General features: G+C 39.4%; 5 protein-coding genes across 7 annotated transcripts; 3 read left to right on the forward strand and 2 right to left on the reverse strand.

Moving 5' to 3' along the window:
- Positions 1 to 234: 234 nt before the first annotated feature.
- LOC111323709 (pyrroline-5-carboxylate reductase 3) lies at positions 235 to 5,561 on the forward strand. Its single transcript, XM_022927130.2, has 5 exons — positions 235 to 407; positions 2,861 to 3,043; positions 3,778 to 3,919; positions 4,421 to 4,629; positions 5,319 to 5,561. The coding sequence occupies exons 1-5, from the start codon at positions 264 to 266 to the stop codon at positions 5,484 to 5,486; spliced, it is 846 nt and encodes a 281-aa protein (XP_022782865.2). The 5' UTR covers positions 235 to 263; the 3' UTR covers positions 5,487 to 5,561.
- A 507-nt stretch (positions 5,562 to 6,068) lies between these two features.
- LOC148725719 (uncharacterized) lies at positions 6,069 to 6,461 on the reverse strand. Its single transcript, XM_088731529.1, has one exon. The coding sequence runs from the start codon at positions 6,459 to 6,461 to the stop codon at positions 6,069 to 6,071; it is 393 nt and encodes a 130-aa protein (XP_088587655.1).
- Positions 6,462 to 6,548: 87 nt separating this feature from the next.
- Positions 6,549 to 7,096, reverse strand: LOC111322699 (uncharacterized). Its single transcript, XM_088731530.1, has 2 exons — positions 6,900 to 7,096; positions 6,549 to 6,798 (listed from the first exon to the last, which is right to left on the reverse strand). Exons 1-2 carry the CDS (start codon positions 7,094 to 7,096, stop codon positions 6,549 to 6,551), a joined length of 447 nt encoding a protein of 148 aa, XP_088587656.1.
- Positions 7,097 to 8,122: 1,026 nt separating this feature from the next.
- LOC111324335 (E3 ubiquitin-protein ligase NHLRC1) lies at positions 8,123 to 13,073 on the forward strand. Of its 2 annotated transcripts, none has more exons than XM_022927878.2 (3): positions 8,123 to 8,354; positions 9,676 to 10,342; positions 11,295 to 13,073. In XM_022927878.2, exons 2-3 carry the CDS (start codon positions 9,685 to 9,687, stop codon positions 12,230 to 12,232), a joined length of 1,596 nt encoding a protein of 531 aa, XP_022783613.2. In that variant the 5' UTR covers positions 8,123 to 8,354; positions 9,676 to 9,684; the 3' UTR covers positions 12,233 to 13,073. The 2 variants fall into 2 exon arrangements, with proteins under 2 accessions (XP_022783613.2, XP_088586604.1); XM_088730478.1 differs by having other exon boundaries at positions 11,325 to 13,073.
- A 117-nt stretch (positions 13,074 to 13,190) lies between these two features.
- Positions 13,191 to 22,857, forward strand: LOC111323839 (uncharacterized). 2 transcript variants are annotated; one of them, XM_088730477.1, is made up of 4 exons: positions 13,191 to 14,001; positions 15,008 to 15,683; positions 16,201 to 16,288; positions 18,838 to 22,857. In XM_088730477.1, exons 2-4 carry the CDS (start codon positions 15,017 to 15,019, stop codon positions 20,522 to 20,524), a joined length of 2,442 nt encoding a protein of 813 aa, XP_088586603.1. In that variant the 5' UTR covers positions 13,191 to 14,001; positions 15,008 to 15,016; the 3' UTR covers positions 20,525 to 22,857. The 2 variants fall into 2 exon arrangements, with proteins under 2 accessions (XP_088586603.1, XP_022783016.2); XM_022927281.2 differs by lacking the exon at positions 18,838 to 22,857 and having other exon boundaries at positions 16,201 to 18,836.
- Positions 22,858 to 23,104: the final 247 nt, after the last annotated feature.

Raw genomic sequence — 23,104 nt, forward strand, 5'->3', positions numbered from 1 at the left:
AATGTATTTTTTGGACTTATTTGAAATTTTTTCAAAGAGCATAATTTAAAAAAAAGGGGCATAATTTGGAAAAAAGAGCATAATTTTAGCATAATTTCGCCAAAGAAAAAGCAATGCCACTAGCATAATATGTTACTTTTAATAGTATAATCTATAAATGCCTACGTATTTTACGGTTTCTGGAGTGATTGCAGAGAGGAAACTGGAAACTACCAAGGCCACCCGCTTATCAAAAGAGAGAACTGGGGAAAACCATTTTCAAAATGGCGGACGAACTAAAGGTTGGATTTATCGGAGGCGGAACCATGGCAAGAGCAATAGCCAAAGGATTTATTGCGACAAACACCGTCAGAGAAAGTAACATCATCGCAAGTGCTACCACGGAAAAAACACTAGCTGTCTGGAAGGTGAAATAGTTTGTTTTCTTAATTTGGTTAAGTGCTTGGGCACGTGTCATTCAAACTACAATCGATCTGCACAAGTAACAAGTTGGTAATATTTGAATCCCTTTTTCTTACCGCGAGAGGCAACCTCGTTGTCCTGTCACAAGGGGGCTGCCAAAATGTGGAGTTAGAGCTTACAATTTATAATAGTGCGATATGTAAGGATTCTTAGGGTAGATAAGGATCATGAAAGAACTCTCGATCAGCGACCTTTAAGAGAGAAAAGGGTTCCATCATCATCATTATCATCATTTCTTCTCAATCCATAGAGTGGCTTTATACGCAAATGTCTATCAGGTATGCTTGTATCCCAACGATTAAAATGCCCAAAGGAACAATGACTAATTTCCTCTTTCTACCTACCTACTTTTTTAAAGGACTAATTGTTTTGTAAATATGCCAAATGGTTCCATTTGATCACCCAAATGGAACCCCAGTTTCCAAAAAAAAAAAGACTGATGGGAAATCGAAAAAGGTGAAGTCACTGAGGGTAAAACATGTAGAGAGTAGGGAACATCCATAATTTATCTTGAGGGTGGGCTATGATGATTTCCTTATTTTTTTCCTTTTATTTTCTGAAGTCCCCTCCCCCCCCGATCATCTCAGGGTTTTTTTCTGACCCCCCCTCAAGAGATGTTAATTTATCACAGGAAAATATCATGGCCCCCTCCCCCCCCCCCCCACCCCAGCACATAGGTACAAAATGTCAAACTCACCCTCAGCCATATCAAAGTCTTGTGACAGTTATATTGAGCTTTATTAGTAATTAGCCGAGTTATCAAGGATTTGGAACTCTGACTACCGCATCAGGGTTCCTAGAGCACGAGAAGACAGTGGCCAAGGAGAAGCAGAAAGAACAAATTTGGCGGTAGGAGATGCAGTTTTTGATGGTGGATCAATAAAATGGGAATATTTTCCAAGATTCCATGACAAATCAGACAAAGAAATTGAGAAGGTGACACTGAAAGACTATGAAAAACATGAAGATGAAAGAATTGAAAGAAGTGCTTGGAGAGTTACTAATGAAATAGCCTTACACATTGATGATGCACCCGTCCTGTCAGACTATATAAAGGCGTTTGTAACTGAAAAGGATATGGAGGCTTTCTTTTTTAATAGAAGCCAGCTCCATGATTTCATAAAAGCACTTGACAATTAAAAAAGTAATGTACCCAGCTATAACTATTTTGTCAGAATTTGTGACTATACTAGTGATCATTATGATATTGGAGAATTATACATGGAGTTTATCAAGAATGCCTGTATAGTAAAGAAAGGAAGAAAGTGCGTTTTGTGTAGCAACGACTGGCTTGGTTCTGTGATGGACAGTAGGATTCCACGCCCTTTCCCAGATATCGAGACATCCAGATATAAAAGTGTTTTTGAATCTCCTGCATGTTTGGATGGAAAGCCTTGACCAGTGGACAACTATATGCCAAGGGTGCAAATTAAAAATATTTTGCAGAAGGAAGGTTGGCAACAGCAAAAGAGATAGCTGAATTTTTTGTAGCTTTTGTGGTTTCTGAGGAGCTGGTTAAGAATTACATAGACCATTTAAAACACTTATCCTATTGTAAAAATCTACAAACTCAGGAGACTGCTCAGAAGGGGTGCACGAGAGCATGTAAGAGCTATGGAGATTACAATTGGGAGGAGCTTCTTCTGACTGAAGGGCTAAATTCTCTTTATGTTTGGGAACTTGACTTATATATATATGAAGAATCACTTGTTACCTTGGAAAAAAAAGCTGTAAAAAGAAAAACTGGAACTGATTACCACTCATTTGAAAGAGACTAGGGCTTAGGCATTGAGAACCATTACTGTAACAGGGCAACATCTTTTACACGAGCCAGAAGCAGTCTCAGATGATGATGATGATGATGATGACAAAGGTGACGACACTGTCTTGGGGGAAACACAGAGGGAGGAGAGTGAGAGTGAGGAGAGTGAGAATGAGGAGAGCGAGAGTGAGGAGGGTGACAAGAGTGAGTTTGAGCCACTCGCAAAGAGACCTTGTAGCACAAGAAGTGGGCGTCATGCATCAAGTTTCATGCTCTAGTTCTGTATCAACATTTTGTCGAAATAAAGTTAAAGACAGGAATTATACGATCATCCAACAGCATATTTTCATTTCCTTTTCTTTTTCAGGAAAAAAATGGTTGCCCCCCTATGCTCCATGTCATCTTTGTTGGAAATTTTCCACAGCCCCCCCTAAATCATAGAAGGGAAAAAGAGTGACCCCCTCAAAATCATCATAGCCCACCCTCTAGGTAAATTATGAATGCTCCCTTAATTTAAAGGAAAGAAATTATTTTGTGTCACCAGGAGATTCAAAGTTATCATGTGTCATCTAATCAGCACTTTGAGCTTGCAGATAGTTGTTTAAAATTGTACTTTTGATGTTTCTTATTTTATAGGATATGGGCTGTCAAACAACACTGATTAATAAGGAAGTTGTTGAAAATTCAAATTTGGTATTTTTGGCAGTAAAACCTTACTTAATAGTTCCTGTAGCAAAAGAGATCATGTCTTCCATTGACACATCTAGACATCTTGTTGTGTCGGTGGCTGCAGCCATTACAACAGATGCAATTGAGGAGGTGAGAGTCATGTGTGTTTTTCAATTTATGACATTTAAAATGCAACAAGGAAAAGAGAGCTTTTGTTGTCACTGAAGGGATAACATGATATAAAACCCAACATAAAAATATATAAAGATATAGATAAAATAATCTTCCCCTCAGATAAAAGTTATCTTACTTGAATGACAGCTAGTATTTTAAAACCTGAAATTCTCAAATTTCTATTTGTTTAATGTTTTTGTTCATTTACACTGGAAGGGAACATTTTGATCAACGACAGTTAGATATGGTATAATCAAACCAGGTCAAGTGTGTTTGTTGCTAAACTTAAGAAGTTAAAATCAAAACCTATATTGGGTCAAGATAAGTGAATTATATGTGAAATATTTGTCAAAAAAACCTTTGTCATTTTCTCTTTATGTTTAATATTTTACTGTTTTTACTATAGTTTTTATCTTTTAAAAGTCAAGTTCATTTTAAACAATTTTTTTGAGATGAGAAAAACTAGAGTACCTCTAGTCTCTAATAAAATGTGTACAGCTCAGAAGCTAAAAAGGAATGCAGAGATTTAGAAGTCCAACTTTCAAATGATCAATTGCACAAATTACTTTTTTTAGGTAATTTACTTGACCAACTTCAACAATTAGAAACGTACCAATTATGTGTAACAAACTGCACAAACCTCTTTGCTTTAATTAGCACATCGTGATTTCCTTATCTCTAATTGTAATAAATTATCCCTTGTTGTCTAGAGTTTGCCACCAAATACTCGTGTTATTCGAGCAAACCCAAACTTGGCTTGTTCTGTTCAATGTGGTGCATTGGCATTCTGTAAAGGAAGGTGTGCATTGGCAGAGGATGTACGACTCATAAAAAGACTTCTTCAAACTAGTGGTAGGAAAACTGATCTGTCAGCAGACTATTTCTTTTTGGTTGAGATCTCATTGACTGTAATTTCAGTGACATCCACAGTTATTTCATTTAGGTCATTAAACTTGATAAACCTTTGAGCAGACAAATGAGGAGGGTGGTATGGACACTGAGGGATGAGCAGCTTTTCTAAGCTGTTTGATCTCAAGTTCCACTGCGCTCTTTTGTGGGGTTGACTGGCTGGCTGGGTGACAACTAGTGTCCTCATCATTTCATTTTCTGTTATATTGTTAACTCTGACTTCCATGAATGATGCAAGAAATTTTTTTCATTAGGATTGTGGCTAGAGGTGCAAGAGAGCCTTTCCCATTTCTGTAGAATGAAGCAAATTCAAGACTTTAAGATGAGAATGCTCCTCCTTTGTAGGGGACCTCCCAGAATTGATCTCAGCATTCAGAAACTATGCACAGTTTTAGTAACACCAGTCCACCATTACTACTAACTTAGGGATCTTTGTTACTATAGGTATGTGTGTGGAGGTGAAAGAATCTCAGATGAATGCAATTACTGCAGTTGGTGGTAGTGCCCTGGCTTTTTTCTTCCTTGCCATTGAGGCAATGAGTGATGGTGGTGTGAGGGTGGGTTTACCAAGAGCTTTGTCAATGGATCTGGCCAGTCAGACAGTTCTAGGAGCAGCACGGCTGGTGCAGGAAACAGGAAAGCATCCGGCTCAGGTATACCATGGTACATGTGTGTTATTGACACAGCTTGAGGTCAACATGTTGGGGTATTGACCAAATTTTATTTGTCCATTTGATTGACCTTAAAGACATCAGATGTAGAAATGCCTTAAAAGATGTTATCCAGTATACAGTCAACCATCTTAAGGTGAATAAGGGTGGTCCTTAAGGGTTGACCAAAAGACTGAATTTTATCAAAAGCATTAATAAAAATACCAGTTAAGCTGGCTTCTAGATTTCTTGAGAACTTTGTTATATATCAAAATTGTCAGGGAAGTAGTGGATGATTTGGCTGTAGAACTAAGATCTTCTGACTAGGCTTTTGAATGAAAAAGGTATGCAGAAATTAATCTGTTTTTGTGTTGTTTTGTGTTGTTTTTTTTTTGGTTTGTTACATCACGTTATATGATGATTAAAGGAGTTGCAAACCAAGTGCTCATTTTTCACTCCCCAGTAGTTACTTCTCCCGAAAAGGTGTATTATTTTGCTGTGTTGAGATTCAAGATCAGATTTTATTGAACTTTTGAAATTGAAACAACAAAACATCAATAAATGAAAATGATAATGAACACAAAGCTTGAGATTTGTTTTAAACGCTGTAATGCCTTTCGGCTTGCAAACTTATAAGTGCATGTTCTCCGGCACGCCTCTTACAAAACAATTTTGTTTCAAATACTTTTTAGTTAAAAGACGAAGTTTGTTCTCCGGGTGGTACGACGATTGCTGGAATTCAGACTTTGGAAAGAGCCGCATTTAGAAGCTGCTTCATTGATGCCGTGGATTCGACAACAAAACGAGCAGCAGAAATTGCTGAGCTACAGAAATCTAAAGAAAAATTAGGGACGAATTGATATGTGTCTCTGACTGTTTATGAATAAGAAAAAAGCTCCTTATGAAGAAAAAATAAAATTTTATAGTCAAATATATTTGTGTTAAAAAATTTTGTTTGATTTCTGAAAAGGAATTCGCTAGAGGAATATTTCTCGCACTTTTGTTGCTCGATTTGCAAAAGGAAATCGTAAATCACAAGTTTCTGAGGACAAAACTGATCATTGGAATAAAATCTGAACGGTCCTGTTATGTCAATCCCGAAATTTCCAACTTTTTTTCCCACACATGAGAAAAAGTGCTTGGAACAAACTTCTTAAGTTCGTAATTTTTGGACGATGTCGACGATGAACTCGCAAAAAGCGGAAGAATATATTCAAAACAATGAAAACATAAACGACCCTGGTAGGTGTATTTTGCTACAAAGACAGTAAGCCCTCCCTCTCAGCAATCGAAATAAGCAAATCTTTCTTGATTCTTTTTAAAGCGAATTCTTTTCGCTACATAATCAATCCATAATGGCCAAGCTTGTTCGGTGAAGATGGCTGGATATTAACCTGGTTCTTTTTTATGTTTTTATGGACCTCGACTTCGTGTCCATAACCTTAAATTTCTCTGTGCCAGGAGGCACATGAGGCTTGGACGTTTTTCCTGCACTGTGTTCGGTCTGCAGCTGCATGGCGTACAGCACTCCATGTTTTCCAGCCTGCGCCGTTTCTCTCCTTTTCTACCATTCGCCGCCATGTTGTTTTCGGTCGGCCTCTTTTCCTTCTTCTCTCTGGTGTCCAACCAAGGGCCACAGCACAGTCGTCGTTCCTCTCCTTCCTCATTATGAGCCCAATCCAGTTCCATCCTCGTCTCCTCACCTCGCTGATCTTTCCTGCTTCTACCATCTTGAGAACTGTCTTATTGGAGACATGTTGCCATCGGATTTTGAAAATCCTCCTTAGACACTTGGTCTGGACGGTGTCAAGCTTCTCTTCCTCTCCTTTAGTCATTTTCCAAGTCTCGTATCCGTAGAGTAGGACGGACAAGACAAGGCTCTTGAAAAGGGAAGCTTTGGTCTTTCTGCTTATGTCGCTGGATTACCAGATGTTTGATAGCCGCTTCATCTGTGAGCTGGCCAAGGCTACTCTCTTCTTGACATCAGCTGTGCCTCCACCGTCCTTTGTCCAATTTGCACCCAGATATGTGAGGGTCTCCACCTCCTCTACTTCACTTCCTCTAACCTTCAGCTTATCATCATTCTTGCTGTTGGCTTTCATGGCTTTACAGTTCTTGGCATTCGGCTTCAGTCCAACTTTGGCTGCATTGTCTTCAAGTTTGTTGTTTGCTCTGAAGGTGGTTCACTGCTGAGGATACGAGGGCGAGGTCATCCGCGAAGTCCAGGTCCTCTAACACGGTCGTGAAGTTCCATCATATCCCGGTTCTCTCGCCCTCTACAGTTTTTACGCATGACCCAGTCAATCACTAGCAGGAATAGGAATCCTGATATGCAGCAGCCCTGCTTCACTCCGGCCATTACTGGGAACCAGTCTGTTGTTTCACTTTCATCAATGACAGAGCACTGGCAGTCCCCAGAAAGGGTTTTGACCATCCGGATAAGTTTCTGTGGGACTCCATACTGACGCATGATGATCTAAAGGCTGTCATGGTGTATGGAGTCAAAGGCCTTTTCGAAGACGACAAAGTGGATGTACAGTGTAGCATTCTATTCGTTGACCTGTTCCAGAATAATCCTGAGGATGAATATCTGGTTGACAGTTCCACTGCTGGTCCTGAAGCCAGCTTGTTCTTTCCTGAGTGAAGAATCCACTCCTGTCTGTATCCTACTGATAAGGATCCTGCTGAGCACTTTGCTGGCCAGTGGCAGCAAGGTAACACTCCGCCAGTTGCCACGCTCCTGAAGGTTACCTTTCTTTAGAATTTTGCAGATCAGTCCTTTTTTTCACTGTGTAGGAACTATCTCTTTTTCCCAGATGAGGTCAAAGGTCCGTTTGAGTTCTTGGCTGGTTCTTTCGATGTCTGCTTTTAGCATTTCTGCTGAAATTTGATCTGCCCCAGGTGCTTTTACCGTTTCTGAGGGCCTTCAGTGCTGTTTTAATCTCCTGAATAGTTAGTGTTTCCACTGAGATGTCAAGCTTCGTCTCAGTCCATAAAAACATATAAAAAAAAACTCGGCCAAAAGGGTCTGAAAAAGGCTTTTTCCGTCTTGTGACAATTATGCTGAAACTGGGTTCCGGGGCTCAGAAAGAAAGTTCCTTTCCCCCGAAGATGATTGTTTCATCAACAGAGGCAACAAATGCGTACGTTATATTGGCGAAAATTTTCCCGAGACCATAAACATAGACAGGTTATGATCTCTTGCTCATACTTAGTCCCTGTGGCGTTATTTAGCGGATTTTTTTCGTGTTTTTTCCCGCGAAGAAAAGAGAGGCAACATGCTGTTCAAACAGGGCTAATTGAAAAGATCATGTTGGTGTCTTATGGCCCACAAATGAAGACAGGATTAAAGGACTTGTAAAAAGGAGTGATTTGGATAGCACTCACGTGTGAGAAGTGACGCGAATGAGAGAAGAAGGAAGATTACGCGTGTATTACGCGCCACGCAAACCCGATCGTGGCTTGACATTTGCATAATTATTTGATAATGAAGCAGGGCTCCAAATTCCGTGCACGCTCATTAAAGTTAATCGATTGCGTTCCTTCGAGTTATTGAGTAACTTCATCAGATAGTGGTTTTAAAAAAATCTCGGCGTTGCACATCAAGAACTTTCGCAGAAGACAAGCTGTCGGTAACCTTTTCTTGGTTTTGATAGAGGGAATCCGGTTTACCTCGCGATTGAGTGACGCTGCAAATCTTTTGATCAGCTCACGCTTGTTTAATACAGGTTTGACTTTATTGTTTTGCACTTTACGACTCACTTTGATCATTACCAAAAACATGATTGCTTTGATTACAAGTCAAAAACAATCGACTTTCAAGTCCTGACAAACTTTAAGAATACACTGCGGCTGCAATACCAGTGTCAGTGCGGTACCGATAGCTGAGACACAACTTTAAGTGTCTGCTTCCGCCACAACGCCTTCGTCCCTCATTCGTGAAAATGTTTCGGATGTTTCTCCATCAAAAAGAAAAATTAGTTCTGTTTTGATTAAGTTGCAGCTTAAACAGTTTTCCGTCACAAGTAAAACGTGGTTCAGAGTCTGTTTCTGTATGCACGACTCGCTTTGGTTTAGTTATCGTTGCTTGTATTGTTGCGAACACACAGTGATTTCCATCTTATACATTTCGGAAGATCTGTGAGTGAGGATCACTTCGTAAAGACTTTTAATGCCACTTTGTTACTTGCTTCAGCGGTTTCAAATCATCCTCCACATATAAAGATTTACGCACTCGTTCATTAGCAGATGATAAATTCATTGGTCAGTTTATTCATATTTCTGTGGTTAAACTGGGAACGATGTTCAGCCATTGCACGGTTTACTGGCCTCTCGGATTTCATTAATTTAGGACAGGATCCCTTGTAAAGCCGGCAAAACATTTCGTTAATGAAAGGCAAGAGAAAGATGACGATCAACACTACTTTTTTGAAAATATTTAATAATTGATGAATTCGATGGCAAAAAGCAGGACAGGGACTCAGAAGTGAAAAACAATAATTTTAATATCTGATGAAGCGTAATAGCCAAAGGGCGCTACTAATAGTTAGTTGCTTAGTGTCTGGATACAAGAGAGGCAATTTCGTATACCGGCGACATAATTCCAGTGCAAGTCGTGATGAAGGGTTCAGTTAAGGTAGTAGAATACGAATGACTCTCTAGTGTCAAATAAAATGCTCTTTCTTGATAAAGTAAATGAAATATTAGCCAGCCTATTAGTGCTTCTTTTGGTTCTTTAACGGCTGGATGAACACTCTCAATCGAGTCAAGAAATTACCCCTGCAGGCGAGCTAAAATTAAAGAAATGGAACAAAGTCTTAAATCTAGCTCCCCTGCAAGGATCATTTCTAAACTTGTATTTACCTGTGGCTCTCAGACAAGCGCAGAGTTTTTTTTTTTTTTTTTTTTTTTTGCGAAGTTTCCTTTTTCCGCCCCAGAACTATTTATCTGTTAAATGGGGCTGTCCATTCCCTAACAACAAGAAACAACATAATGAAACTATTATAGAGATGATTCATTAGTATTCTTGTTGTCACTTTTGCATGATAGGAAACTTCCATGGCTTCTGGTGCGCCAACATTTAAATCCACGAAGGAGACAACGAACTACGCTCGTTTGTGTCGGCTGATGGTTGATGTTGGTACCCAGGCTCTCCGAGACACTTTTGATGCCTTTCATCCTTCAGCAAATCTCCACGCAGTTTTAGTGGGAAATAAAGCAACGTTACAGGTACTGAAAAAAAGAAATGTCATAAACGCGACGCAATGGGGAGAGCTCTTTCCTACCATCTCTTCATCGGTGTCATCGGCTAATTTCGACATTACACTTTTAATGGTTCTTCTGCGAAATTTGTGTGGTTTACCTTCTCCTGCAACGGGCTGGGATAAACTTCCTGCTGTCACAGACGTGAGTCGTGAAGCTGACATCGCTCGTATCAAATATTACAGAAATACCGTGTATGGTCACGCCGCGCGTGCGTCAGTTGATGATGCGACTTTCAATGCAAACTGGGGCGACATCCGGGACACTCTGGTGAGATTGGGAGGAGTCAAGTACAGAGCAGATATTGACAAGCTGGAAACTGAAGTCATGGACCCTGATCTGGATGATCACTACAGAGGACTCCTCCAACAGTGGAAGAAAGATGAAGACAACGTAAAAGATCAGCTGAATGAAGTAAAAAAAAAGCTAGATGATTTGAAAAGCACTGTCAAAGGTATGTTTGGTCTTTCATTTATGGAATAACAAACTACCAGAACAGTTCAAATTCTTCGGACTTAGGGATGAACTGTAATGATAAGGAAAACACGATTCAATATTACGGGAAGTAAAGGGAGGAAGGGGAGAGGATGCCTCCCCCCCTCCCCCCTTCCCATTTTCCATCAAGTTATATATGAATTCTTAAAAATAGTTTTAAGCAAAACGACTTTTAGTGAAAATCTGCATTCAACTTGTAGGAGTTTAAAGCTGGTAGTCTCCCAGAATAACATGACAATAAAGTCATAGACTATTTAACAATCATTCGCCGAAGGCGAGGTGAATATCGTCGAATAATCCCCGAGACGAAGTCGAGGGGATTATTCGACCATATTCACCGAACCTGAGGCGAATAATTGTTTTAGTATAATTTCAGAGCTGAACAACAGAGAAATTTCTAAAATCATAACATTTTAGTAACATTTATTAACATTTTATTTTAACATTTTATATAAAACGCGTGGAGCGGTTTATATAGCGTCATGTAAGGAACCGCTCGACCAATCAGATTGCTGGAAACTCCTTGCTCAGCTCTGAAATTATACTAAAAAACAATATGATAAGACATATCAAAGGAAATATCTCTAGGCGTTTATATTGTAGATAATCAACCAAGCATACAGGTAATCATCCAGATCAAGAGAGGTGTCTTAATATAGAATAAGCTACATAGGTCGTTTGAGGGCGCTATGAGAACTTAATGCAAATGAAGCTGTGTGGGAACGGGATTAAGTTAAATATTGGTGTCAGAATATATCAGAGAACTTATAAAAGGATGTATCGAATTTACTAGTTTGCAGTTTGTTAACCCTCGATAAATTAGCTGGCGATGGCTATCGGAAAGTGGCAAATGCTGCGGAAAACGAATTGTATTTTTATACTTCTTTATTTTCTTTTTTTCAACAAAAAAGACTTAAAGGCCGACGAATTGTTAAACACAGTGCGTCACACGCCAATGAGTGTTGGCTTACGTGACATGAGTGCGGAAATAAATGGCGAACCGCTGACTGGTAGTCTCAGGAAAGTTCAGGTGACTGGTCATCCGAAAGCTCTTCATTCTTTTAGATCACCCGGAAAGGGACAGGGAGAGTTTGACGTACCATGCAGCATTGCAGTGAGTGAAAGAACAGGGAACATTGCTATAGCAGGTTTTTCAAATAGAAGAGTTCAGCTGTTTAACTCCGAGTGGAAATATCTAAGAACAATAGGAGACAAGGAGCCTAGTGCTGGAGGTATAGGACATCCAACATCAGTAGCATTCACGACATCCGGTAACGTCATAGCTATACATGGAAGTCTATGCCAACCACAGAAAATGTCCTTGTTTACTGAAAATGGTCAGTTTATTAAACACATCAGTCAGCACCTGATTGATCCACAGAGCGTGTCTATTCGAAGTGATGGTCATATGATCGTGTGTGACGCTAGCGACAAGTCAGTCAAGGTCCTCTCCCCTGACGGTACAAAATTAGTTCAGTCCTTTAATGCACCAGACTGTGATAAGTGTCCAGGATATGCTCTTTATCACGAGGACAAGTTCTTTGTGTCCTATTACTTGGCTCACGATGTGAAAGTGTTCAACAAACGAGGAGAGCTTCAGTATAGTATTGGCATGGAGGGATCGCGTGACGAACAGCTAGACGGTCATTTAGCACTCGCCATTGACAGGTCTAATAACCTGATCGTGTGTGACTCAGAGGACAACAGACTTCAAGTGTTTTCTTTAGATGGAAAGTTTATTAACTCGTTCAATGCTGGAACGGACAGTCCATGGTCTGTAACTGTTACGAAGGACAACAAGTTGCTGGTTTCTGGTATTGGTAAAAATGTTATCAATATTTTTCAATAAAATATGAACATTACTCAGCACTTAATTGTTCAGTCGCATCATTGAATAAAATCTAGCATTCGGATTGGTTAACGAAGAGAGGTATTTAGTGTGGAATTTCGAGTTGAAAACGAGGCTACGTGGTATTGTTTAACACCTAGTATACATGACAACTAGAAGTAATGCTGCTTTCTTTTTTTTTTTTAATTCAATTATACGATTCAAGGAAAATCCGCTACCCAACTTGTGAATTCCGCGTTAAATTGCGGTTTTCTTTCGCAATTTAATGGGAAATTCCCTCGTCAAGTATGATTTTCCTATAGAATCTGATCATAGATGTACCCTCAAACTGTGAGCAGTGATTTAGATACTACGTTGTTGCATACTACAGCATTTTTTAATTTGGTATTCCCTCGTCTATTGATGTGATTAAATAGAAACAATGTCAAGATATTTCATTACACGGTCTGCTGGCTTGCTTGTGTTTTCAGAATTTGTGAACTCGTTTAATGAGGGAACAGATTTTCCCCGCTTTGCCGTTACCAAAGAGAGCAAGTCGCTGGTTTCCGATCTCTGTAAACACGTTATTCGTGTTTTTCAGCTAGTGAAAAGTGAATATCGATCATTTAGGAGTAAAGATATTACGACGTGGTCTTTTATGTACTCTGATCTGAGTTGTTTATCATGAATTTTGGACGGCTGGAAGATAATAGAAAATGTTTATATCCTGACTGACAGCTGTTAGGTTCTTTTTTACATTCTATTTAGAATCGCAATTTCCTAATAGGAAACTGATTTCAATCAACTTTCTCATCGACATAGACAAAGGAGCAAGCTTAATAAAAAAAAACATTTTAATCTACCAGATATGTAATTCTCAATTGCCTTTTTTTTAGCGTTAACCGCGCCAGTGAGTTGGATTTGGTTACTTATGTAATACCTCCCTCCCTCCCTCCCTCCCCCCCCTCCCCCACAACCGACGCAACACCATAGTTTCTTTAGAAACTTAAGCCCTTTACGCTAGCAGCAAGTGGATAATCAATATTTTAGGAAGAAACCAAGACCAAAGATACAAGCAAAGGAGAAAACCAGAAGACGTTTAAGGAAACCAAGTAGCTGAAGTGTCTTCACCATGGGTGTATTTACTACAGAAAATTGTTCAGCTAAATTATGTCCAGAAATTTTCATTTCATCTCGCCGCTGACGGTTGATCTGATATTAGTAGTTGAAATCACTGCCGTACCTTACAGAAAACGTAAATTGTTGCCGAAATCTTTGAACTTTTAAACGTCTTGCCGTAACGATGCCCCCAACGGAACTTCTACAGTTTTATAAGCAATAGTGAATGAAGGGAACCACCGTAGATTAACTTTCAGCCGATCTCATTGATGAAAGTGAGTGCTGCTTTGTCCAACTATGGCTTTCCGCCATCTTGAGAGGGATGAGAGACTTAAACCAATGTTTGACATCATATTATAAAGGCACCAATCAGGGAACCTTTCAGAGCGCTGCGCGTGAGAGGCTTTTCTCGAACCATCGCCATTGTGTGATTGTGGTTATCTTTGTGAACCTATTCGCGAGGCTATCGCTTTTGTACGCGATATTTAGAAACTTTAAATTTACAATCGTATTTTAAGCCTTTTGTTAGTTAACCAATACTTCAGTTTACAGAAGAGCTGTTGTTGTTAACGTTTTGCTGGAATTAGATCGTACTGATACAGCTATATTAGCAACTTTCGGAGTGACTGAAGCTGCAAATCTGCAACTCCGCTCAAGCGTCTTTACCACAGGTATGAATTTTACTGCTTTCTTCTCTTACAGAGCATCGTGATCATTCAGAAAACTGGAAAATCATTTTGCACAAATACCTAAGTTACGAGTTTAAATTGGTTGACCGTCAGACTTTGGAGTGCATGGCTCTTCAGTTAATGTTGGGATGATCTTGGTAGCTTTGGAAGCGGTTTCTTTCCTTCGTAACTCAACTAGATAACCCTGAAATACAGTTACGAATGTACTTGTAGCAAACAGAGCGTATGGCTGTGTTTTGATTCGTAGACGGCTTCAAATTTACATAGAGCTTTCCTTTACATAAACAATGAGTCAATGTTTCTTCATGCAATTCTTATTTTATTTACTGTTAATTTTTGCTTTCATCACCCCGAATACCGCATAATTTTTCATATTTGTAGGCTTGACAGATTTTTGAACATATGTGTTTTTATCTGTAATTGACTCCTATGTCTGTAGTTAAATAAAACAACGACCTTTTAACTTTTCTCCGGCCTCATTCACTCAGCACAGTACTTCAAGTTAGAAAGAAAAAAAAAAAACATATGTGAAAGGTTTAGAGAAATGATAAGAAATCTTTGTGGTGACATGACTGGATTGAGGGTGAAAACTAAATAATTAAGCCCAGATCGTTCCCTCTATTCTTTTTGAATTCTTGGGGTCATTCATTATTAATAATTCTTCAGTGTACACAACATTTTCCTTATCTAATCATATTACATATCCCGAGTAATCTATTCTTGTTGGCGTTCGGCCGAATTCGACTGGAGTTTGTAGAAAAAATGACATTTGATTTATTTATCAAAAAAGGAGTTGCCCAGGCCGGTAAGCCCCCCGAGAATCTATTTATCCAGTAAATACCAGCATAAGGCCCCCAATAACTGAGAAAGATGGCTCCAGAGTCTATTATTCAGTGGCACTGACTAAATATACTAAAATAGGTTGTCCCAGCCAAAAGCGAGTCGTCATTATTGTATTAACATTTTTATTGTCAATTTTGAATGTTAGCAACTGTCCATGGCTTCTGCTGTGCCGAAATATTTATCCACCGAAGAGACAACGAACTACGCTCGCCTCTGTCGGTTGTTACTTGATATTGGTACCCAAGCCCTCAAAGACACACTTGATGCTTTCCATCCGCCTTCAACTCTTCACACAGTTTTGGCGAGAAATGAGGGAAAGTTACGGATACTAAGAACGAAAAAGATTATAGACGCGACGCAATGGGGAAAGCTCTTTCCTGCTATCTCTACATCAGTTTCCTCAAGAGACTTTGATATCACGCTCTTGATAATCTTGCTGCGAAACTTATGCGGTTTACCTTCTCCCGCAACAGGCTGGGATGCACTTCCCGCTAGGACAGACGTGAGTCGCGAAGCTGATATCGCTCGTGTCAAATATTACAGAAATACCGTGTATGCTCACGCGGAGTGCGCGTCAATCGATGATGCGGCTTTCGATGCATACTGGGGCGATATCCGGGACACTCTGGTTCGATTGGGAGGATTCAAGTACGAAGCAGCTATTGACAATCTTAAAATTCAAAACATGGACCCAAGACTTGCAGATCACAACAAGGAACTTTTCAGACAATGGAAGAAAGATGAAGACAACGTGAAAGATCAATTAAATGAGGTCTTAAAAAAGCTGGATGATTTGGAAAAAAAGGAAAACACATTCAGAGGTATATGCAATTATGGCTTTTCTTAACAAAGAATTGTTAGGAGAACATTTCTATTTTGGACTCACCGTTCTCCTTTTAATTCCGATTTTCATTCGGCTCTAATGCTCCACAGATTTTTCCGGACCGATAAGCAATTTTTCATCAACTCACGATTTGCTTTCAAGATTAATTGATATCTATAAAATGCTCCCCCCATGGAAAGAGGGAAACGGTTTTCATACCTCCTCAGTCTTATACCACAATGGGGGATTTCACAAGGTTGCTAACGTTGGCACAAGTATAAAGGCTATCGCTCGCGGCTTGGGTGTAAGATTGTTGATGCTTCGAGGTGTCAAGCTGGAATGAATGAATTACAAGAGTAGCTAATATATTTAGCAAACTCCTTCTGGTAATAACTCAACTCGGTGCTGCTTACGTTGGCATGCAGAATCGGAAAAACATGCTACGCGACAAACTTATTATTATAATTCTATAATCTATACTCTTCTATGTGTTTCTACTTTACTTTATTTCCCAGCATGTAAAGACTCAGTGGCCAAGGAAATGGAACAAGAGCTCATCATGTGTAAGGTAAAATATCACGAAAACGTGGCAGTGCAATTTTTATTGCTTGACCTTGAAGTGGAACAGGGATTTGACTGTATGATAACCACACCTACAAGGATACAAATGCAAGGATCAATTACTACACACAGTCTGATAGATGTTATTCTCACCAACCAACCACAATTGTTTGGTGACTGTGGAGTATATAACCCAGAGATCAGTGATCATGCACTTGTATATGGGTTCTTGAATGAGAAGGTAAAACCCCAAAAAGGCAAGATTGTTAAATTTAGATCATTTAAACATCTTGACGCAGAAAAGTATAAGGACGAACTGATGCAGGCTCCCTGGCATGTAGGTGAAATTTTTGATACTGCTGATGATAAGACCAGTTTTTTGGAAACATTGTTATCTAGTATTGTTGATGAGCATCTTCCGGAAAAGAAAATGAGAGTGAGGACTCAAGATGTCCCTTATATGACAAACGAATGGAAAAAAGCCATTAGGGCTAAGAGAAGAGCAGCAAAGAAATATCTGAAGGTGCAAAACAGAGAGAATTGGGAGGCTAAACGTAAAGCAAGAAACGAGGCCACTAGACTCAGGAGAAAGGCGATAAGGGAGTATTGGAAAGATCAAACTACTAAATTGAAATGTAAGCCTGGTGAGTTCTATAAAACATTTATGCCCTTCTTGAGTGAAAAGAGGAATAAGGGTACCACTAATGAGTTGAGCTTAAACATTGAAGGAGCAATAAGTCATGATCAAAGTAAGATTGCAAATCATCTATGTCACTATTTTTCTACCATTGCTGATGGTATTGGTGACACAGAAGGCATTACTGACTCTTCTTTTGTGACTCATTCAAGTGTTCGGAATATCACAGAGAATATGATAGGCCATCAAGACTTCCAGTTTCGGAATCTGGAGATACTTGAGGTGGAGACCGCACTGGAAAGTATTAACCCCAGAAAGAGTACTGGTTGGGATGGTGTCCCCCCCAAAGCATTTAAGCTGGGTGCTAGAGAACTATCAGGGCCTCTGACAGCACTATACAATTCATGTATAACATTGGGTGAGTGGCCTGCGGTGTGGAAGAAAGGAGAGTGGACACCAGTATTTAAGAAAGAGGACCCCCATGAGAAAAAGAACTATAGGCCCATAACTGTACAAGTTACTATAAATAAGATTTTTGAACAGTTACTTAGTAAACAGCTTAATTATAGTTTCAATGATAAATTATGTGATAAACTGACAGCCTACAGGAAAAATCATAGCTGCGAAACAGCTCTACTGGCTATGACAGAGAATTGGAAGATATCTTTAGATGAACATAAAGTGGTAGGTGTTCTTTCTACGGACATGAGTAAAGCCTTTGATTCCCTCTACTATCCACTCACACTTGCTAAATTAAAGGCTTATGGTATTCGGGGGAACAGTCTAAAATTGTTGGACTCCTACTTCACTGATCGGTACAATAGGGTGAAGTTGGGATCCACAGTGAGTGAGTGGGAGAGGGGGTCAAGGGGATGTCCACAGGGCTCCGCATTTGGACCATTGATATGGAACATGTTCCAAAATGATCTGACATACAGTGTAAATTCTAATTCTAATATCAATATGTATGCAGACGACCACCAGTTCCATGCTGCAGGCAGTAATGTTACTGAGGTGCATGATAAGTTAATAGCAAGTGCCGAATTAGCCTCCAGATGGTATAGATCGAATTTCTTAAAAGGGAACTATGACAAGTATCAGACAATGACACTTGGGAATAAAAATAATGATATGGATAGTATTATAATTGATGACAATGAAGTTAAATCTACCAAGTGTTTAAAACTTCTTGGGGTATATATAGACAATAGGCTTCAATTTGATGAACACATTGCTAACATTTGTAAGAGGAGTAGCCAGCGTGTTGGAGTCCTGATGAGGCTCAGGAATATGATACCAACAGACACCAAGCTGAAGTTGTTTAAGGCAGCCATTCTTCCGTATTTAACATACAGCCATCTTGTCTGGCATTTTTGTAGGGCGAGTGATACTAGAAAATTGGAACGTATTCAAGAAAGGGCACTTAGGGCAGTTTACTGTGATAAGGGGAGTAGTTATGATAAATTATTAGACATGGCTAACCTAAACTGCAGAACAGAAGACTACAGGATATAGCCATTCTTATGTATAAGGTAAAGAACAATTTATCTCCTAATTACATATGTAGCCTTTTTCAAATTCCACAACTTAGGTACACACTGCGTAATAATGATTTTGGTATACCTAGATTTAATACTGTCACTTTTGGAAAACATTCGCTTAGATATATGGGACCCAAAATATGGGCAATTGTACCAAGAAATGTAAGAGAACTGACATCCATATCATCTTTTAAATGTAACATACGTAGAATAGACCTTGTTTCTAAATTGACTGATAGTAAATGTGAAAACTGCCTTTTATGTAAGACTTAGGTTAGATTTTAAATTGTACATATATATTGTTTTATTTTTAAATTTCTCAAATTTTTAGGTAGTATTTAGTGTCCCCAGTTAGTGGTTGTATAACTGCTATTTTAGATTTGACACATAAATAAAGGTTGTTGTTGTTGTTGTTGTCAAGACTGCGACGTTTGTATTTGCCACAAGTGTGGTATAGTGAGTCATAATCGACACACCATAGTAGACATTCAACAAGCCGCTGAAACTGAAAAGATGAAAATGACTCAGGTCTTTGCCAGAGTCAAGGCACGACTCGAGGTTGTGGAGACAAGGATAATGGAGCAGAATGAACTGATGAAGAAAAGCGAAGAAGAAATCTGCGCTACCGAGGAGAAGGTGACGGAAACTGTGCAGGAAATCATTCGGATTTTAAAGGAGCGTGAAAAGACCGTAAAGGTTAAGCTAAGAGAAATTAAAGACACACAACAAAAAACATACGCTGAAAAATTTGACGCTTTTCAGTCATACGCTGCCCAGTTGAAGAGTTGTTGTAAATGTTGCGAACGTATCGAAAAAAGAAGCAGCAGCCTTGAAATTCTGCAAGGAAAAGATGTTTTTGGTCCATGCGAGGAACTGTTAGCTGCCCAGGATATTGAAATATGTAAACCACGGCATGTTACTTGTTTTGTAAACTCAGATGCTATGAATACTGTTAAACAATTTGTTCAAGTGATCGCGAGTTACACTGATCCTTCACAATCATCGGCTGTAGGAAATGGTCTGAGACAAGCGGAAATTGGCAATGAAGCCGACTTCACAGTCATTACAAGAGATTCAGAGGGAAATAAGGTTTATAACAAAGAAGACCGAGTGACTGTGAAAATCCACCGGCTTCCAAGAGGTCAAGATGAAGAAATGAAAAAAGATTGTCGAGATGGAAACTACCTTGTGCATTACAAGCCAAAGAGTGTTGGCTTACTTGACATCGTTGTCGAAGTAAATGGCAAGCCGCTGACTGGTAGTCCCTGGAGAGTTCAGGTGACTGGTCATCAGTACAAAGCTCTTTATTCATTTGGATCACACGGGGAAGGACTGGGAGAGTTTAAAAATCCATGCAGTATTGCAGTGAGTGAGAGAACTGGAAATATTGCCATAGCAGACAATGGTAATAGGCGAGTCCAGCTGTTTGATTCTGAGTGGAAATATATGAGAACGATAGGAAATAAAGGGCCTGATGCTGAGAGAATAAGAAATTCAAGATCAGTGGCATTCACAACATCTGGGAATGTCATAGTAATTCATGGAGAGCATTCTCAGCGAAGTAAAATGTCTCTTTTTACTGAAAATGGTCAATTTATTAAGCACTTTATTAAGCACCTAATTGATCCACAGCGTGTATCTGTTGGAAGTGATGGCTACATGATCGTGTGTGACTCTGGCGACAAGTCAGTCAAGGTCCTATCCCCTGATGGTTCAAGATTATTACAATCCCTCAGAGAACCAGGCTGTGGTCAGGCCCCATGGTATGCTGTTTATCATGAAGACAAAGTTTTTGCGACCTATGGCTTGGTTAGCCACGTGAAAGTGTTCAACAAAGAAGGAGAGTATTTGTATGATATTGGTACGAAGGGAACCGGTAACGGACAGTTAAGGCGTCCTGAAGGACTCGCCTTTGACAGTTTTAGTAACCTCATTGTGTGTGATTCTTTGAACAGCAGACTTCAGGTGTTTTCTTCAGATGGAAAGTTTGTTTTTTCGATTAATGAGGGAATTAAATTTCCCAGCTCTATCGCTGTTACTAAAGACAATAAGTTGGTGGTTTCTGATTTTTATAAAGATATTATCCATGTATTCCAGTAGAGTGTGAACATGAAACAGCAGTTTAAATGTTCCAATTTTTATCTGTGAGTCTTATCCGAGTTTCTTCATCTTTTAATTGAATGTATACTCAGCAAATCATCCTCTACCACTTAGAGACAAACACTCTGCAAGTAGCCAGGAAATACTGTGATTGGTCAATGCGAGGAACTTTTGAAGACACGAAATATCAAAATATGTAAATCATAACTAGCTCTACTTGATGCATAATCGAAGAAGAAAAATTGCAGATGGCTATAATGGTCAAATTCAGTTATTTTATTCCGGTTGGAAATATCTAAGAACGAACGGAGATAAAGGGCCTGGTGCTGAAAGAATAGGACAAACAACATCTGTGGCACCCTTGACATCTGGTAACGTCATTGTCATTTGCGAAGACTTTCTCAAACCCATTTAAAAGGTTGCTGTTTACTGAACGTGGTCAGTTTATCAAAGGCATCAAGCAGCACCTGATTAATCCACAGAGCTCGTCAATTAGAAGGGATGGGCACACGATCGTGTGGTATTGGTGAAACAGTCCTTTTAATGCACCAGACTGTGTTGCTTCCCCGCGTCATATGCAAGTCTTTTGTGTCCTATTACTGGACTAACCAGCAAAGGAGGAGAATTTATGCGTGATATTGGCAGGGAGGGACCTGGTGACGAACAGCTAAAACGTCCTGCCGGCAGTCAACTGAATTCTTTTCACCCGGCTCTAAAATATACCCGGTAAATTTCCGACAATTCTTTATCCTTTTTAGTTATCAAAGTTTCAATTGAAGGCAACGGTTTATCCACTAGTGTGTATTACGAACCCACAGACTCGCATAGTTACTTGTTGTATTCATCTTCGCATCCACCTCATGTTAAGAATTCCATTCCCTTTTCTCAGTTTCTAAGACTTCGTCGTTTATGTAGTGATGACTCTGATTTTTCCCACAAATGAGAGTCAACGGTGCCAGTTTTTCGAAAAACGTGGTTACCCTGTTTCTGTCGTTCAAGCGGGTTACCACCGCGCCCAACTTATTGATCGACAGTCAGCACTACAAACGTCACAGAAGGAAGATTCCGACCGCATTCCATTCACTCTCACGTTTCACCCTCACAACCACACAGTTAACTCCATTATTCTTAAAAACTCTAAATTACTTAAAAACGATCCAGAGCTGAGACTTGCACTATCTTTCGCAACCTCCACTTATTTCATTCAAACGCGACAAAAACACAGGTAATTTTTTGGTCAGAAGTTCATTCCAAACTAATGACCAACCCGGCACTTTTAAATGCGCTCGCACACGATGCGAAACTTATCCCTTCATTCACAGCGCTGAGAAAATATCAGGACCCAAGCAATCCATTAAGATCACCGATCACTTCACGTGCACCTTCGCCAACGTAATCTATTGCATAACTTGCACTTATTGCAAAAAGTTATACATCGGCGAAACAGGTGACCGATTCCGAAAACACCTTCGCGACGTAGAAAGGAATGATAAGGACGCATGAAAACCACTCGCTAGACACTTTAATTTCAGTAATCATTCTAAGCAACATATGGCAATCTGCGGTCTTGCCTTACATTTAGGCAACACGGAAAGCCGCAAAACTCTTGAACGAAAGTTAATCTTTCAAATCGGCACTCTTAATCCCACAGGTATCAACGAACGCTGTTCATTCCACTAATTTATTTGTGTTTTTCTCGTTGCCATGTTCCCACCAATGGCGTACCTCCGCTCCTACATTTAAACCCACATACAGCCCACAATTCCTCCATTCGCTCTGACGAAGAGCTAACGCTCGAAACGTCAGCTTTTTTATATTCATTACGGTGGCCAATTTACAATTTCAACTGAGTTGCTATAACCAAATTACCTTGTGACCCCCACCGACGCAGCACCACAGTTTCCTTAGAAACTTTTAGCCTTTATTGACAAGTTTAACAACCTGATTGCGTGTGACTCTGAGAACAGCAGACTTAAAGTGTTTTCCTTCGATGGAATGTTTATAACCTCGTTTAATGTTGGAATGAAATGCGCATGGTCTGTCTTTGTTACTAAGGACAGTAAGGTGGTGCTTTCTAATGATAGGTATGTTACTGTAATAACATAATAAGTACGCTGCTGCAGAAGTGGTAACATTCTATGATAAATCAGCACGAGTAAATTTTTCCAAGGCTAACCAACGGTGATGTTTGCCCGAACCCCTAGGGTGAGTTCGATTCGTATTCTTAAAAACATTTACGAGTTTGGGATTAATTAAGTTTTTTTCGGTCAATGAGCACGCTGAAAGTTCTGCATGTATATTATTATATCAAATAAATTGTTTTGCTTATTGAATTTTCTTTTTTTATTCATATGTAACGAAGAAATTTTCTTGTTTGATTCAGAAGTAAGGTTATTATCAAGAAAAAGCTCTTCTTGATAAACCGCTTTTAGTCAACCTGTGTGTATACTAAAAGTAATACACTGAAAATTTCAGCCTGTAGTATCTTCCACGCAAGTGAATAGTGCTTTTCGATTGGCTCGTTTGGAAGTGAATAAGAATATTATCAAGAATATTACCTTATATTGCACTAATATAAAT

The sequence above is a fragment of the Stylophora pistillata genome, chromosome 8, assembly GCF_964205215.1.
Source record: "Stylophora pistillata chromosome 8, jaStyPist1.2, whole genome shotgun sequence".
Classification (NCBI taxonomy): domain Eukaryota; kingdom Metazoa; phylum Cnidaria; class Anthozoa; order Scleractinia; family Pocilloporidae; genus Stylophora; species Stylophora pistillata.